The sequence below is a fragment of the Marmota monax genome, unplaced genomic scaffold, assembly GCF_021218885.2.
Source record: "Marmota monax isolate L192 unplaced genomic scaffold, Marmota_monax_Labrador192_F-V1.1 WCK01_AAM20220418_F8-fsc00353, whole genome shotgun sequence".
Taxonomy (NCBI): domain Eukaryota; kingdom Metazoa; phylum Chordata; class Mammalia; order Rodentia; family Sciuridae; genus Marmota; species Marmota monax.
Genome location: NW_026692700.1, coordinates 197208 through 213418, shown reverse-complemented (window position 1 = coordinate 213418; position 16211 = coordinate 197208). Strand labels below are relative to the sequence as shown.

The window sequence follows — 16211 nt, the reverse complement described above, 5'->3', positions numbered from 1 at the left end:
CTGGCCGGGTGCACTGGTGTTCTGAACTGGGCCTGAGTGTTTCTGCCAAGGCTCAGGGTCGCCCCGTGTGCAGCCAGGGGTGCGTAAGGCACTGAGCAAGGACAGAGGTGTCCGGAAGGCCACGTTCCAGGCCGAGCAGAGCTGCAGCACTTTTCCAGCAACCAGAGGGGGGCGCTCGGGCAGCAGCTGGCCTGGGCACAACTCTGGGCAGGTATGAAAGGCCATCTGAGCTGGGTCCCCATCGCTGGGTTGACCCTTGCCTCCACTCCCCGCCAGGTTCATCAAGATCGGTGACAAGGAAGTGGAGTATCACCCCAACTTCCGCCTGATCCTACACACCAAGTACTTCAACCCTCACTACAAGCCGGAGATGCAGGCCCAGTGCACCCTCATCAACTTCCTCGTCACCAGGGACGGACTCGAGGACCAACTCCTGGCGGCCGTGGTGGCCAAAGAGCGCCCAGATCTTGAGCAGCTCAAGGTAACAGCCCCGATGGCTGGTCACACACAGCAGCACAGACATGGGCCAGGAGCTGGGGGTGGGGGGCGGGGCGCAGGACTTTGAGGGCACTGGGTTCCCAAGTGTCTCTTTGCTTCTCTCCAAAGCTGCCCAAAAATACTGGATGGTGCCTTCTCGCCCAGTAGCGTCCACCCTTCCACCACGGCATCTCCTCACTTGGCTCCTACACTTAGTTGTCGATCAGTGGAGCGCTTCCCCGAGGAGTGGGCGTCACAGCTGTCCCTGGCTGGCTCTGAGGCTCAGGGCTGCCCTCCTGCCCTGGCCTCTCCCCAGCTCTGTGTAGCCACACACAGCTCAGAGGTGTCCTGCCCCCATCTCCCTGTCCCACCCCATGGTCTCCAGAAGAGGAGGCCTTGGGCCTCCACCACTCAGGGGACCCCACTTCCATCGGCCTCCCTGCAGGCCTGCTGCCAATCCTCTTGCTGGGCAGTGGCCGTGGCCAGGCTGGGGCAGTCACTGGCCCGGCAGGGGTGAGGCCAGGCCCTAACTGGGTGGCTGCGGGGCCTCTGCTCCTCCTCCTGCAGGCCAACCTCACCAAATCCCAGAATGAGTTCAAGATCGTCCTGAAGGAGCTGGAGGACTCCCTCCTGGCCCGGCTCTCAGCTGCGTCCGGGAACTTTCTGGGAGACACGGCCTTGGTGGAGAACCTGGAGACCACCAAACACACAGCAAGCGAGATCGAGGAGAAGGTAGGGAGCCCTGCCCTGCAGCCCTGGGGCACCCGGGAGGTTGGGTCTGCTGGGATCACAGGTGTGCACCACCTGGGATCACAGGTCTGCTGGCTGCTGCAGGGGATGGGGACATCCGAGGGAGCAGGGGGCTTTGGAGAGGGTGGAGCACCTGCTGTGGCTTGTGGCTCCTTGTGGCTTGTCCACCTGCTGGTCTCATCCAAGCCCCTCCTGTCGGTGTTGAGGTTCAAGAGGCAAAAATCACAGAAAGCAAAATCAACGAGGCGAGAGAGAACTACCGCCCGGCGGCCGAGCGAGCCTCCCTGCTCTACTTCATCCTGAATGACCTCAACAAGATCGACCCCATCTACCAGTTCTCGCTCAAGGTCGGCTGCCCATGGGGATACGGGGGAGCCAGGGCAGGGTCAGTCCAGCGCCAGCACCCCAGGGAGGTCTGTGTGGGTCCCTGCACCCCAGCGCCCCAATCAGAACAAACCAGAGGCCACCACAGGGGTGGGAGGGCCAGAGTCCAGCTCCGCGCGCCTCTGTGGCCCCCAGGCCTTCAATGTGGTGTTCGAGAAGGCGATCCAGAAGACGCCCCCGGCCGAGGAGGTGAAGCAGCGCGTGATCAACCTGACGGACGAGATCACCTACTCGGTCTACATGTACACCGCCCGCGGGCTCTTTGAGCGAGACAAGCTCATTTTTCTGGCACAAGTGACATTTCAGGTAACGTCCAGCCTTGCTGCTTAGTGTGGTCTGTGGACTGGCCCCATAGGCACTGTGTGAGCTAGCTCTGAGTCGTGGTGACCAAAATACCCGTCACGAATAATTGAGGGGAAAGCCAGGCACGGTGGTGCACACCTGTGATCCCAGCGGCTGAGGCGGGAGGATCGTGAGTTCAAAGTCAGCCTCAGCAAAAAAGTGAGGCGCTAAGCAACTCAGTGAGACGCTCTCTCTAAATAAAATATGAAAAATGGCTGGGGATGTGGCTCAGGAGTCAAGTGCCCCTGACTTCAATCCCTGGTACCAAAAAAAAAAAAAAAAAAAAGGAATAACTCAGGGTAACCAGGCAGGGGAGAGTGGTGCATGCCTGTAATCCCAACAGCTCAGGAGGCTGAGGCAAGAGGATTGGGAGTTCAAGGCCAGCCTCAGCAACTTAGCAAGACCCCCGTCTCCAAATAAAATTATAAAAAAGGAATGGGGATGTGGCTGAGTGGTGAAGCACCCCTGGGCTCCCGGTACTACAATAAATAAATTTCTTAGGGGAGGAAAAGTTTACTTTGGCTCATGGTTCCAGAGACTCAGTCTACGGTGGGCCGAGTCCATTGCTCTGGGCCCAAAGCAAGGCAGGACATTATGTAGAAGGACAGCGAGGAAGCAGCGAGAGGGGAGGGCCAGGGCAGATGCCCCCTCCCAGGGCATGACCCCAGTGACCCCCTCCCCAAGCCACACACCCCCCCCCCGCCCGCAGTTACCACCCCGTCTGTCCATTCCAGCTAGGGACTGACCAGGCTGCGGCTCTCACGGTCCAGTGGTCCCACCTCTGAGCACTCTTTGGGGACACCTCAGACCGTAACGGGCATCTCCCTTCCAAGGAGCTTGTTAGAAATGCAGGTCCTGGGGCACCTCGTGAGTCCAAGCCTGGCATGTGGGGCTCTGTTTAGTGGACCTCAAGGAAGTAGCCCCTGTGTTCTAATAGGAGATGCTGAGGGGGAAATCGATACAAGGTAACTTTATAAAGAAATGTCATTTTGTTACATTTAAGTGGTGCTGAGTAGATAGCACCACCTGGGCTTTGCGTAGTAGGTAGGGGACATTTCTCAATAAGTTAAATGTATGACTTATAAGAAGGAATGTTTGTACTCCTGCATGCGCAGTCAGTCCTGCTGAAATACTTTTAAAAAGTTTTTTTTTAAATATTGGTCAAATGGCCTGTCTTAGCTGGGCGTGGTGGCACGTGCCTGTGGCCCAGATACTTGAGAGGCCAAGGCAGGAGGATCGCTTGAGCCCAGGAGTAGAAGACCAGGTTGGCAACACAGTACGACTCAGACTAAAATGAGAAGTCTTAGTCAGCCCGTGCTGCTGTAACAGAACGCCTGAGACAACAGAAAGTATTTCTTGTGGTCCTGGAGGCTGGGAAGTTCAAGATCAAGGTGCTGCCTCTGGCCCGGCCTTCTTGCCACATTGGAGAGCTAGAGGGACTGAACGCCCTCATTACAAGGAGTGCACTCCCTCGGCACAGTGTGACTCTTCACTCCGCCTTGGTGGCCCAGTCCCCTCCCATCAGCCCCAGCTCCTCACCAGTGCCCTGGGGATCAAGGCCCCTCTGTGATCCTGTTGTCACTGGTCAGAAACACAGCTTCACAGACAGCTGAGGCACAGGGCAAACCAGCTGTCAAACCAAACTCCAGGTGGGTCCAGCAGACCTCTTTCCTCCCGCGTCTGGAACCCCAGGTTTGCTCTGAGCCGCTCCAGCTGTGCGGTCCTCAGGGAGAGGGTCCCTCAGGGCTGTGTCACTTTCTAGGCTGGGAAGCATTGGCTTCAGGCTCCAGGAGCCTTTGTTCAACCAAAAGAAAGAGTCTGACCTGGGGAGAGAAAGGGGCCCTTTGTCACCTGACGGGAAGCTGTGACCCCAGCCCCGTGCTGTCCAGCTGAGACAGGGTGCCATGCGACCAAGCCTGCTGGAGGCCCAGGGAGCTGGCATGAGGTAGCAGAGAATAGAGCCCCAAATCGCACTCCTGGGCATGCACCCAGAAGGACTAAAATCGGGGGTCCCAACAGATTGTTGTAAGCTCTCACGGTCGGGCTTGTCACTGAGCCAAGGGCCAACAAGCCCCGCGTCCACCAGCGGGAGAGCGCGAGTCGGGAGCCCTCCAACAGCCGAGCGCTGCAGCCGCGGGAAGCAATGAAGCTGGGCTCGGGTGTGGCTCGTAGTCCGGCACCTGCCGAGCTCGCACGAGGCCCGGGGTTCAATCCCAATAGCACACACACAGGAAGGAGCCTCAGAACAGGCTAAGAAGGCAGGCAGGAAAGACACCATGATGGGCCCACCTACAGGAAGCGTCCAGAAGCAAATCCAAAGAGAGACAGTAGCCGGCTCTCCAGGGGCTGGGGAGGGAGGCGAGGGCCTGCCTTTGCGGGTGATGGAAGGCTCTGGATTAGGGGTGACGTTGGTAGTACAACACTGGGAAGGTACTAAGCGCCACTGAATGACACACCTTAGCATGACACCTTCGTGTCATGTGAATTTTACCACAATTTGAAAAACTCAGGTTTGTCCCCCACCCGAGGGGCAAGACCCTGGGAGCTCTGTTGACCTGGCCTGGTGCCTGGGGAATGCCTCTGTGTGGCCGGCCCCACTTAGGCTGTGCCCCTCACGTGCCCTCAGGTCTTATCCATGAAGAAAGAGCTGAACCCAGTGGAGCTGGACTTCCTGCTGCGGTTCCCCTTCAAGGCCGGGGTGGTCTCGCCGGTGGACTTCCTGCAGCACCAGGGCTGGGGCGGGATCAAGGTTGGTCTCCGGCCTGAGCTCTGTGTGGAGCCCTCTGCCCAGTGCTGCGGGTGTGTGGGGCCAAGCCACCAGGCACTGAGGGAAGTTGGGGACCAGAGAAGGAGAGGGAGAGCAGAGGGGTGGCCACGGGTGCCCAGAAAGCTCTGTATTCCTGTTTGGGTGTGACATCCACTAGGTCCTTGCAGGCCCGCCTGCAGCCAGCAGAGAGGTGCCCACCCAGCGAGAGGCAGGACAGGCCCCAGGTCTTCTAGGGCGGGGACACCCCCCCCCCCCCCGCGCACCTCAAAAGCTCCAAGCTAAGCTAAGGCTGCTCCTCCGAGTTCCAGATACGCTGCCCGAGACCTCTAGCCCCTGGTTTCCAGTCATTCTTTCCCCAGAGCCACCCGCTCCTCCCAAGGCCACAGCTGCTCCTCAGTGAACAGAGGGATGACCCGGGGCAGGCGGGCAGTCACCCCCACCACTGGTCTGCCTAGGCTCTCTCAGAGATGGACGAGTTCAAAAACCTGGACAACGACATTGAAGGGTCCGCCAAGCGGTGGAAGAAGCTGGTGGAGTCGGAGACCCCGGAGAAGGAGGTCTTCCCCAAGGAGTGGAAGAACAAGACAGCGCTGCAGAAGCTGTGCATGGTGAGGTGCATGCGGCCCGACCGCATGACCTACGCTGTCAAGTGAGTGTCGGGGGGCCCACCGTCAGGCCTGTTTCCTGGCTGGGGTGTCTGCTATTGGCTTGGTCCTGGGGACTGACCCCAGGGCTGCCCCACCTCTGAGCCCCGCCCCCAGCTCTCTTGACTATGTTTTGAGACAGGGTCTGGCTAGGTTGCCCAGGCTGGTCCCTAACTTGCCCTCCTCCTGCCTCAGCCTTGTGACCCGCCACAGGTGTGGCCACTGCCACACTAAAGTCAGTCCTTGACAACGTAGGTTTCAGTCATTTGCAAGTGAATGGCTGACCTTGAGGACTTGTCTGGAGCTGAACCCTTGCCTGGGGGAGAAGGGCTGTTGAAGGAGGAGGGCTGGGGAGGGAGCCCAGGCCGGCTCGGAGCAGGCGGCTTGGTCCGCTCCTGGCCTTCCCATCTTCCCTAGCAGCCTGAATGCCAGGAGATTTCCCAAAAGACACCCACGTCCCTAACAGAATTCCCCTCTGACAAAGCAGCGGCCTGACTCACCCTCTCTGATTATCCAAGACTTCATGTTTTGCTTTGTTTTCCACAAAGAGGAAAGGGGCCAGGAGTGGTGGGGAACAAGGGGAGGGGGCGGAACACAACAAAAGTCACCATGTTGCCGTCAGCCAGAGCAGAGAGGGGCCTGCACTCCACAGTTTGCGAAAGACCCCCATGAGGGGCAGGAGTGCCCCCGGCCTGGGATAGCTTGGCATGTCTGAGTGCCAACTGGATTCCAAGTGTCCGCCCTTAACATGCATCGTCCACACAGAAGGACCGCTTGTCCTGACTGAGGAGCTAGCTGAGGTGGTCTCGGTCCACCCCTACCCAGGCGCAGAGCTTAGCCCCCTCTGGAAGGCCCTTGGGCCGGGATCACAGTGTCCGTGGTCTGATCCATTCCCCCGGCCGGGGCTTGGTGACGAGGCACAGGGGTTCTGCCACCTTGCCTTCATTTTCTCTGATTTTCCATGTCCCCTGGTCCTTCACGCTCACCAACACCACTGATCTCGACTTCCTTCCCTCTCAAACTCGCACCCAGTGTGCTTTCAAAAACGGGCCGCCTCTCTCTGTACCTGCTGGCCCTGCTCGAGGGAAAAGCTGGCAGGGCCACCGGCAGAACAAAGGGCACCCTGACAAATAAACCCCGAGGAAAGCAAATCATGCTGAGAGATGTGCCCGAAAGGGCCTTGCTTTCCCGCCAGAGGCCTCTCTGCTGAAGGAAGCACAAGAAATGCCCCCTCTCAGGGCCACAGCCCAGCCCAGAATCTGGCCCTTGGTCCAGAGTGAGCTCCCGCCTTGGGTCTGACACTGCCTGCTGCCCTCAGGAACTTCGTGGAGGAGAAGATGGGCAGCAAGTTCGTGGAAGGCCGGAGCGTGGAGTTCTCCAAGTCCTACGAGGAGAGCAGCCCCTCCACTCCCATCTTCTTCATCCTCTCCCCAGGCGTGGACCCCCTGAAAGACGTGGAGTCCCTGGGTAAGTGCAGAGGGCCAGTGAAGTCCTCAGTCACCAGGGAGCCTCCGCCCCCCGGCCATTAGGATGGTTGGCAGGGACAGGGAGAGAGAGCCCTTGGGCATCGCGGTGGGGGCCTGAGGCAATGCAGCCACTGCCGGGCACACACCCAGACCCCCAAAACCCACATCCAGACAAATATGATAACCGAGAGGTAGAAAATCCATCGCCGGATGGTCAGCTAAACACGAGTGGCGTATCCGCGCGGTGGAATACTGCTCTGCCGTGGAAGGACACGCCAGGGGGTGGGCGGGCTTGACAGCACTGCGCTCAGTGGAAAGCCGGGCCCAAAGCCTCCAACTGCCTGATCCCGTTTATACACAATGTCCCAGATAGGCCAGTCCACAGGGACAGAAAGCAGATTGGGGTGGCCGGGAAGGGGGGGGGGCGGGGCTGGCTGCTTGGTGGGCGGCGGGCTCCTGGGGGTGAAATGCTGGACCAGGTAGGGGGTTGCACAACCGGGGAGCAGACCAAACGGTGCTCTCTAGACGTGGAGCCTGTCAGATGTGCGCGATGAGCATTTCCCAAGATAAACAAGGTGGGAGCGTGGAATTCCCAGCTGTGCACCCACAGCCTGAGCCTCTCCACTGACTCATCGCTGTGCTTTTCCTGTTTTTCCTTTCTTTAGGAAAAAAATTGGGATTTACCATAGACAATGGGAAACTCCATAATGTGTCCCTGGGGCAAGGACAAGAGGTGGTGGCTGAGAATGCTCTGGACGTAGCTGCACAGCACGGGCACTGGGTCATCCTGCAGGTGAGAAGGCCTCACCAAGGCAGCGCAGGGGGGCCCGAGGCTGTGCCCAGGACGACCCTGCAGTCTTGGGTGGGCATCCCGTGACTCCTTAAGGAGGGGTACAGCCAGGGTCAGCTCGGCTGGAGTCAGTGGGAGCGCAGGGGCCAGACTGCAGAGGGGAAGCGGGAGCCCTCCCGACGGGGGACAGACACTGGGGTTTGTACCAGCTGCCCCTTTAAGACACGTTATTTGAAAAACCAACAGTCAACAAAGGCACCCCTCACCCCCTGGCCCCTTGCTTGGGCAGATAGCAAAGGCCACACACCCAGTGTGTGCTCTCCACAATTTGGCCACCCCGCCTTGTCCTGGAGCCCCTCCAGGACCCTGCCTAGCTCCAAGAGGACTGGGGACTGTGAATCTCCACCTTGTGCCGGGAAGGATGCGGGGGACTCGGCACAAGTTGGAAGTTTGAAACAGCTGAGCCTAAGAATTGCTAGAACCACCCCCACATGCCCGGCACCTGCTCAGGGCAGATGGGGTGGGGGAGCCCCCGGGGTGTGAGGGTGCCATCAGGGAGCCTGCCTGTGCCTGGGGACACAGCCAAGTGGCCTATCGTGGCCTTGACTGCAGAACATCCACCTGGTGGCTCGGTGGCTGAGCACCCTGGATAAGAAGATGGAGCACTACAGCACGGGCAGCCACGAGGACTACCGGGTGTTCATCAGTGCGGAGCCTGCGCCCAGCCCCGAAGCCCACATCATCCCCCAGGGCATCCTGGAAAACGCCATCAAGATCACCAACGAGCCGCCCACGGGCATGTACGCCAACCTGCACAAGGCCCTGGACCTCTTCAACCAGGTAGGGAGGATGGCGCACGCGGCCTCGCACGCTGCACACACGCACACGTGCACACACGTGCACACGCGCGCATGTGTGTCATGGTGTGCTCCTGGAAGGCTGTGCAAAATTAAAAAGGACCAGGCACCACGGTCACTCGCCCAGCAGTTAAACCAGGCCTGCAGCCAGCAGCCAGCAGAGGCAAGCGTGGGCACAGGGAACGCCTCCTCAAGGGGCCCTAGGAGAGGAGGCCAATGGACGGTCAGTCGGTATCTGGGGGCCCAGCACTTTCCTGACCTCTGCCCTCCAGAGCCAAAGACCAACTGCTAGTGGACTGGTAGAGCTGATGGCTTCGGCACCCTCCCCTCCCCACCTCCTCTGCAGCCTCCCACCACTGTCCACTGGGTTGCTGCTGCAGCCGATCTCTGGAGTCTGTGTCTCCCCTCTACACGTCATGTGCTCTGCCGTGCACTCATCTCCCATCTGTCGGAGGTTTTGAGACCCTGTATTGTCCTGTAACACCTAATGAAGATGGCGTGCCTATGGAGGACACTATGCCAGAATGGACCACTTCCAAATTTAAGACACTTAGGCTGGGTGCAGTGGTGCACGCCTGTAATCCCAGCAGCTCAGGAGGCTGAGGCAGGAGGATTAAAAATTTGAGGCCAGCCTCAGCAACTTAGCAAGACCCTGTCTCTAAATAAATAAAATGACTGGGAAGTAGCGTAGTGGTAGAGTGCCCCAGGACGCAATTGCCAGTACCAAAATAAACACATAAAGAGTTCTAGAGGACGGGGCTGTGGCTCAGTGGCAGAGCACTTGCCTAGCATGTGTGAGGCCCTGGGTTCATTTCCAAGCACCACATATAAAGACATGACAAAAATAAAGGCCCATATGTCTAAAAAGATTTTTTTAAAAAAGTTCTATGAAAATATCTGAGCCACCCACTAACAGTTCCCGACCTACAGTTAAAGGAAACAGCATCGTCAAAGTGTAAAGAACACGGGGAATTGAGAGTCATCTAAGCAGCCGTGGCCGAGTGCCTGGCACGTTGCAGGTGTCGGGATGGGTGATGCGTAGGGCACAACCCGTGTGGCCAGTGAGCAGAGTCGGGCGAGGGGCATGGATGTGCCCCGGAAGTGGGACTCCAGTGTGCTAAGCGCTGCGGAAAGCCCAGGCAGCAGGCCGGAGAGCTGCGGCTGTGAGTGGTGAGGAGCTCAGGGCTGCGATCCAGAAAGTGCTGAGAGCCGCAGCAGCTGGAGCTGCCGGAAACCGGGCTCTGGTCTGCTTTGCCCTAGCACCTCACCTTCACTGTATTGGTCTCAGCGTGACACCCTGGGGTGTTGGCACAGGAGGCCCTGACCTGGGGGCCTTCACCTCCCGCCAGCTCGGGCCCCCATACAGAACAGCTAATGCCCCCTGGCAGCCCGTGCGGTCTTCAGATGAGACACGCTGGGCACGCCTGCTCACAACTAGCCATGCACGTGAGGGTGGTGACAGGAGACGGGGACGCCCAGTTCTGTCACCGTCCAGTGGGACCGCAGGCTCGTGCCTGGTTCATGCTTGGTCAAAATGGTGGTCTGAGTCCGCGGCTTACTTATAGAGAGCAGGGTCAGTTTGACTTGTAATAATCACTTAAAAGCGACAAAAGTGCGTTTCTGAAAGGACGGAGGGAAAGGAGACCCCGCCTGTGCCTTCCCAGCTGGGCTGTCCTGAGCTGATGGGCCAATGGCCTTGTCCCCTCCACCCGCGCCCCTCTGCTCCTCGGCAGCCGCAAAGACGGGCTCTGTCCCCAGTCGGGGGTGTCTGTATGCAACCATCCCCTTCTGCTTCCTCTTTTGAACAGGGGACACAGACCATGTCATCCTGTCCCCCCCCCCCAGGACACCATGGAGATGTGCACCAAAGAGATCGAGTTCAAGTGCATCCTCTTTGCCCTGTGCTACTTCCATGCTGTGGTGGCCGAGAGGCGCAAGTTTGGTCCCCAGGGCTGGAACCGGTCATACCCCTTCAACAACGGGGACCTCACCATCTCCATCAATGTGCTCTACAATTACCTGGAGGCCAACGCCAAGGTGAGGAGTGCGGTCCCTGTCCTGACTCAGCTGGCCACACGGGCCCTCCACCTGGCCCGCACTGCCCCCTTCCCTCGCTCCCACCTGCCCTTTCTTCTCTGTGTCTTGTGTAACAGGCATTAAGGGGGCTCCACAAACCAAAGGGAATCTAAAAACATGCTCATCAACCATCACCAACCTCCCACGACACCCCCTCCAGTCGTCCCGCCGTGTGACCATCCTGCTCGCACAGGACACTTCAGATAGCTGCCCCTCCTGCATCGGCCCAGGACCCCGCACCCTAGGCAGCGGGAGGGAGGATGGGCTTGGGCAGGCGGGGCTTCGGCCGTGGGCTGGCTCCCTGTGCTCCTCACTTCCCAGACAGACCCAGGCCCTGGGGGAGGCAGGGACACAAGGCAGCTCCTCAGGAAAGAAGGGGCAACACCTCCTGCTATCACGACAAATGGGGATAGATACACAAAGGCAGATGCTCCGGGAACCGGGAACCGTCTCTAGCAGGGAGGACACAGCTCCCTGGGCTCCCATAGCTGGGGAAGGGACAGGGAGACTCCAGCCACAGGTGGATGGGACGGTCCTGGCAGTGTGTTACCCCTCCCAGGTGGGTGTCCTCAACAGTCACAGATAAGGAGGTGCGGGGAGATGCCAGGAAGGACCTGCACCACCACAGCTGGGGCAGGTCCCTCTGTGTCCAACGTGTTTTACAGACTTTCCCTAGCCGCGCGCGTCCTCCTCCTGGGCCCCTCCCCAGGAGCAATTATCAGACTGCAGGCTGGCTTTCCTCCCGGGGACCGCCCCCACCCCCGCCCAGGTCCCCAGCCCTCTGTTCCTTCAAGGCACAGGTCACACTGCCTGCCAGGACCACCTGGCAAATGTCATCTGTATCAGGGCTACTCCCCCACCCCCAGGAGGAGGTAGCCCAGTGCTTCCCACCCTGGCCCGAAGGCCTGACTAGCCAGCAGCCTTGTCATGGTGCGACTGCCCTGAACAGGCTGGCTTCCTTGGGATGGGCCTGGCAGAGTGGGAAACAGCCTGCCCGGTGACCAGTCCCACTAGCCCTCCTGCTGTGGGAAAGGACTGTCCCTAAAGGGGGGGTGTGCTCCCCACCTCACAGCATAAACAGAAGCTGCTTCCAAAGCAGCTCAGCTCAGCATGAACTCCAGATAATCTGAGAAAGATAATTTTGAAGTCAAAGTGGCCATTTCGAGGGCTGGGTGCAGTGGTGCCCACCGGTAACCCCAGCTACTTGGAAGGCTGAGGCCAGAGATCGCAAGTTAGAGGCCAGCTTCGGCAACTTAGTGAGGCCCCAAGCAACTTAGTGAGAATTTATCTCAAAATAAAACATAAGGGTTGGGGATGTGGCTGAGAATGTGGCTCAGTGCTTAAGTGCCCCTGATTCAATCCCCAGTACCCCCCCAAAAAATTAGGAATGATCTTTTCACTGATTCCATACTGGGGTGATCCTGCTGCTCTTCGTAGAATGGCCGGGAGGAGGTTCTGGGTCACCCAGGGCTCCTGCTGCCCTTCGGTGGCAGCCCCAGCAGCAGGAGCAGGGCTGGGGGGCTGGGCCTTCACGGGTGGGGGTGCTCGTGTCCAGGCTCTGGAGATAAGGGACACAGCAAGCAGAGGCAGGCAGTGAGCATGGAGGCCCGGGTTAGAGGGCACCTGGCCTGACTAGGGCTGTGTGTGCACACTGCTGGGCCTGGCGTTTGTCCCCAAGGCCCCAGGAGGCCACGGTTTGGTGGGGTGAGTCGTTTGCTCAAAGTTCTCTGTGCTGCCACAAAGCCCTCTGAGGCAAGCGAGGCGACAGCTACTGGACTGATGGACAAAGGAACTGGGGACCAGACAAGTTCTGTGGGGCCCAAGGGAAGGTGCGCCTGAAGTGTTCTGAAGACATGGCTACACTCAGTGGCCCCGGGGGAGGCCGTGGCCCAGCCGGCCCTCAGCCACACACGGGTCACAGGAGGAACAGGCAGAAGGAACATGTGCCCTGTAGGCCTGCGGCGTCTGGGGCACCAGCAGAGGCGCCCGAGGACATCACTGGGAAGGGAAGTCACAGGTTGGGAGAGCTCAGCCTGAGAACAGAGGGCATCTCAGAGGTGCTGGCCACTGTGCAGACACCAGGTCCGTGGTGCGGGGTCAGGGGAAGGCAGCCCTTGGCCTGGCAGCTGAGCGGTCACTGCTGAACTCGAAGGCAAATGGCCTGGGAGGCCAGCCTGGCCAGCAAGCCCAGGGCAGCACAGCAGGCCCTCGAGCATGGCTGACCGCGCAGGCCTACCACCACGTGAGAGGAGGGCGGGCGCCTTTCCCTAACGACTGCTCCCCACCACACCAGGTGCCCTGGGACGACCTCCGCTACCTCTTCGGGGAGATCATGTATGGCGGCCACATCACGGATGACTGGGATCGGCGGCTCTGCAGGACCTACCTGGCTGAGTACGTCCGCGGCGAGATGCTGGAGGGAGAGGTGATGCTGGCCCCCGGCTTTCAGATCCCCCCCAACCTGGACTACAAGGTGAGCAGCGGCCTGCACAGAGCCACTGTGGCCAGCAGCTGAGAAGGGTGGCCGTCCAGGCCTGCTTCCAACGTGGCAGTGACTGAGCCAAACCCCAGGCACACAAAACGAGGAAGGGGGTTGGGAGTTCCCTTATGTAGCTGGGAGCCATGCAGGGCCAGGGACCAAGTGAGGACTGGGCAGAGGGCAGGACACGCAGACCCTGGGGCGAGGCAGGGACTCGCTTGGCTTACACAGCTTACCTGGCAGTCTGCTCACACTGTCCCTCTTTGCAGGGCTACCATGAATACATCGATGAGAACCTTCCCCCGGAGAGCCCCTACCTGTACGGCCTGCACCCCAATGCAGAGATCGGCTTTCTGACGGTCACCTCAGAGAAGCTGTTCCGCACTGTCCTGGAAATGCAGCCCAAAGAGACAGACTCGGGAGCAGGCACAGGAGTATCCCGCGAGGAAAAGGCAGGACCCTTTGTCCTTCTCCAGGACCTGGGGCCAGGTCACACAGCACAGTGCAGCCCCAGGTCACAGGAAGTGCCTGGGCCCTTGCTAGCCAGGCACACACTATCCCAGTGGGAGAATGAGAAACCTGGGGTGAGGGTCTGCAAGCTGGCTGGCAGGCCCCCAGAAGCACCTGTGTCAGGCAGGCAGAACCCGGGGGAGTGGCAGGCATGGCTCGGGCAGCACAGCCTGGACACACTCAAGACGGCCACAGACAGACCTCATTGATCGGAAAAGCCCAGAGTACAGCATTGAACAAACTCGGCTTGTCCAGGCTCCCCTGGCCCCTCTCCTGACGGCCCAGCACCACCTACACCTAACTCACCGCAGACCAGCTCAGTACCAGGCTTCACAGTGGACAGACCAAACGTAGAGTGAACACCCTAATCTCTATTACCTACACCCCTGCTTGACCTAACAAGTGACATTAGAAAGCTCCTATGGACAGTGGTGGGCGTTGACCATGCTAAGGGGGTAGGACCAGTATGGTCCCCATGGAGGACAAAGTGACATCTGTGCCCACCAGCACATTCGGGCATATATGGAGGCACCAGGCCACGGGCACCCGATGCACGTGGGCCAGCCATGTGGTGTGCCAGCGGGGCCAGAGCGCTGGAGAGCCTGCCGGCACTGTCGAAGCCTGTGGTGCTGGGGTCCTGGCAGCCCCCCGCTCTTCCCTCTCCTCCGAACGTCTGGGCAGGCTCCCTGCCCCTGAAGCAGCAGGGAAGGGTCTCTCTGGGGTGGAGAGTGCTGGGGGTTAATGGGGGCTGGCTTCCAGGTGAAGGCTGTGCTGGATGACATCCTCGAGAAGATTCCAGAGACGTTCAACATGGCCGAGATCATGGCAAAGGCGGCTGAGAAGACCCCCTACGTGGTGGTTGCCTTTCAAGAGTGTGAAAGGATGAACATCCTGACCAACGAAATGCGCCGCTCACTGAAGGAGCTGAACCTGGGGCTGAAGGTGAGCTGGGGAGGCACCAGGCCCTGGAGGAACTTGGGGCAGGCTGACCAAGAAGGCAGGCTCCCAGCCACAGCCGGGACACTGGCACATCATGGCCTGCCCCCTTCTGCCCTGCTCTGGACCCAGGGTGTTCCAGAAGCCACGGGAACTTACCTTGACTGCTCCTGGCAGAAGGTGCTGGCCTGGGCCCCGTGCAGGCTGTCTCCAGGGGTCCCACAGAGCCAGAGCTGATGGTTCTGGGCACACTGGGGGTGGCCTCCCACTCTTGTGGGCAGGCCTAAGGTGGACCTGAGCACATCTGCCCCAGGCCAAGTGGCAGAGCCTAAACTTCCCTGAACCTGCTGTGTCCCTCAGGGGGAACTGACCATCACCACCGACATGGAAGACCTGTCCACGGCTCTCTTTTACGACACTGTGCCCGACACGTGGGTGGCCCGGGCCTACCCCTCCATGATGGGCCTGGCAGCCTGGTACACGGACTTGCTGCTCCGCATCAGGGTAAGCAGTGCCTGACTCAGATGTGGAGACCAGAATGCCAGGGCTGTGCCACACCCCAGAGCCTTCAGGAGTAGAGCTGTGGTGGCCCTAGAGGCCCTTGGTGGCTGGGCCTCTGCAGGAGCAGGGTGGAAGGGCCAGGCTCAGCCCCTCAGCACCTGACAATGCAGGGGCCTCCTCTTGAGGAGGAAGTCACACCGGTGCGCACCATGAGCGGCAGCCCCCCACCCAGCAAGCACCAAGAGCTCAGGCCTTGCGGTGAGCCTGGTGACAGGCCAGGTCAGCCTCCAGCATCGGCCATTCCCTCCCTGACGCCACTTTTCCCACTAGTCCCCCCTCATTTAAAATGGAACCAGACAGCAAAGCAAGGGGTAGGAAGGCGGCGGGCTCCAGGGCCACTCTCTGGGACACTGACAAGCCCTGGCCCTGCCTGCTCACCCTCAGCCTGTGCTTCCCTGCAGGAACTCGAGGCCTGGACGACGGACTTTGTCCTGCCCACCACCGTGTGGCTGGCTGGATTCTTCAACCCCCAGTCATTCCTCACGGCCATCATGCAGTCCATGGCCAGGAAGAATGAGTGGCCCCTTGACAAGATGTGTTTGTCTGTGGAAGTGACCAAGAAAAACCGGGAGGACATGACTGCTCCCCCCAGAGAGGGCTCCTATGTGTATGGACTCTTCATGGAAGGTAAGGGGGGGGGGGCCCTGTCTACAGCTGCCCACAGGCCATGCCCACTCAGTCTCAGCAGGACAGGCTGTGCAGCTGGGGGCAGCTAGGAGAGCGGTATTCCCAGGATGGGTACCTGAGCTCACAGCCTGGAGCCACGCTGACCACTAGAGTCAGTGGGGTTCTGAGAACCTGAAGAGGGCTGGAGGACACACACACCCGTTGCAGCCAGCTGGCCTGGACGAAGCCAACAGTGCCTATCAGGCCAGCCCCTCCAGCCAGGGCGCAGGGCACAGGGCGGAACTACTGTAGAGCAGTGGGCTCCCAGGCATGCAGGCTGGCCCTCAGCCAGGAGCCCACCTCTGCTGCATTCCTGTCTCAGCCCCCTGCCAGTCTCCAAGCGGCACGGTCAGGACTTCCAAGGGACAGAAGGCCTGACCACCACCTAGACTCAGAGCCCTGTGTGTCACACCATCCATGTGGCCAGGAAAAAAGAGGGGGAGAGAGAGTGGAGGCACCCTCTAGAACTGGCCCCCTCATCCTTGAGGCAGGCCACCCACTCTCTG

At 59.8% G+C, this 16211-nt stretch overlaps 1 protein-coding gene across 1 annotated transcript in view; it reads left to right on the top strand.

Annotated features, from left to right (window-relative positions):
* Dnah17 (dynein axonemal heavy chain 17) overlaps positions 1-16211 on the top strand; it is a 93722-nt gene that overhangs the window by 76174 nt on the left and 1337 nt on the right. Inside the window, exons 65-79 of the mRNA XM_046446652.2 lie at positions 277-481; positions 1045-1209; positions 1434-1574; positions 1747-1917; positions 4580-4702; positions 5176-5369; positions 6683-6831; positions 7496-7623; positions 8233-8460; positions 10323-10514; positions 12847-13026; positions 13302-13484; positions 14302-14484; positions 14839-14982; positions 15441-15666. Of these exons, the coding sequence (XP_046302608.1) occupies positions 277-481; positions 1045-1209; positions 1434-1574; positions 1747-1917; positions 4580-4702; positions 5176-5369; positions 6683-6831; positions 7496-7623; positions 8233-8460; positions 10323-10514; positions 12847-13026; positions 13302-13484; positions 14302-14484; positions 14839-14982; positions 15441-15666 (2612 nt within the window). The remainder of the gene's footprint in view (positions 1-276; positions 482-1044; positions 1210-1433; positions 1575-1746; positions 1918-4579; positions 4703-5175; positions 5370-6682; positions 6832-7495; positions 7624-8232; positions 8461-10322; positions 10515-12846; positions 13027-13301; positions 13485-14301; positions 14485-14838; positions 14983-15440; positions 15667-16211) is intronic.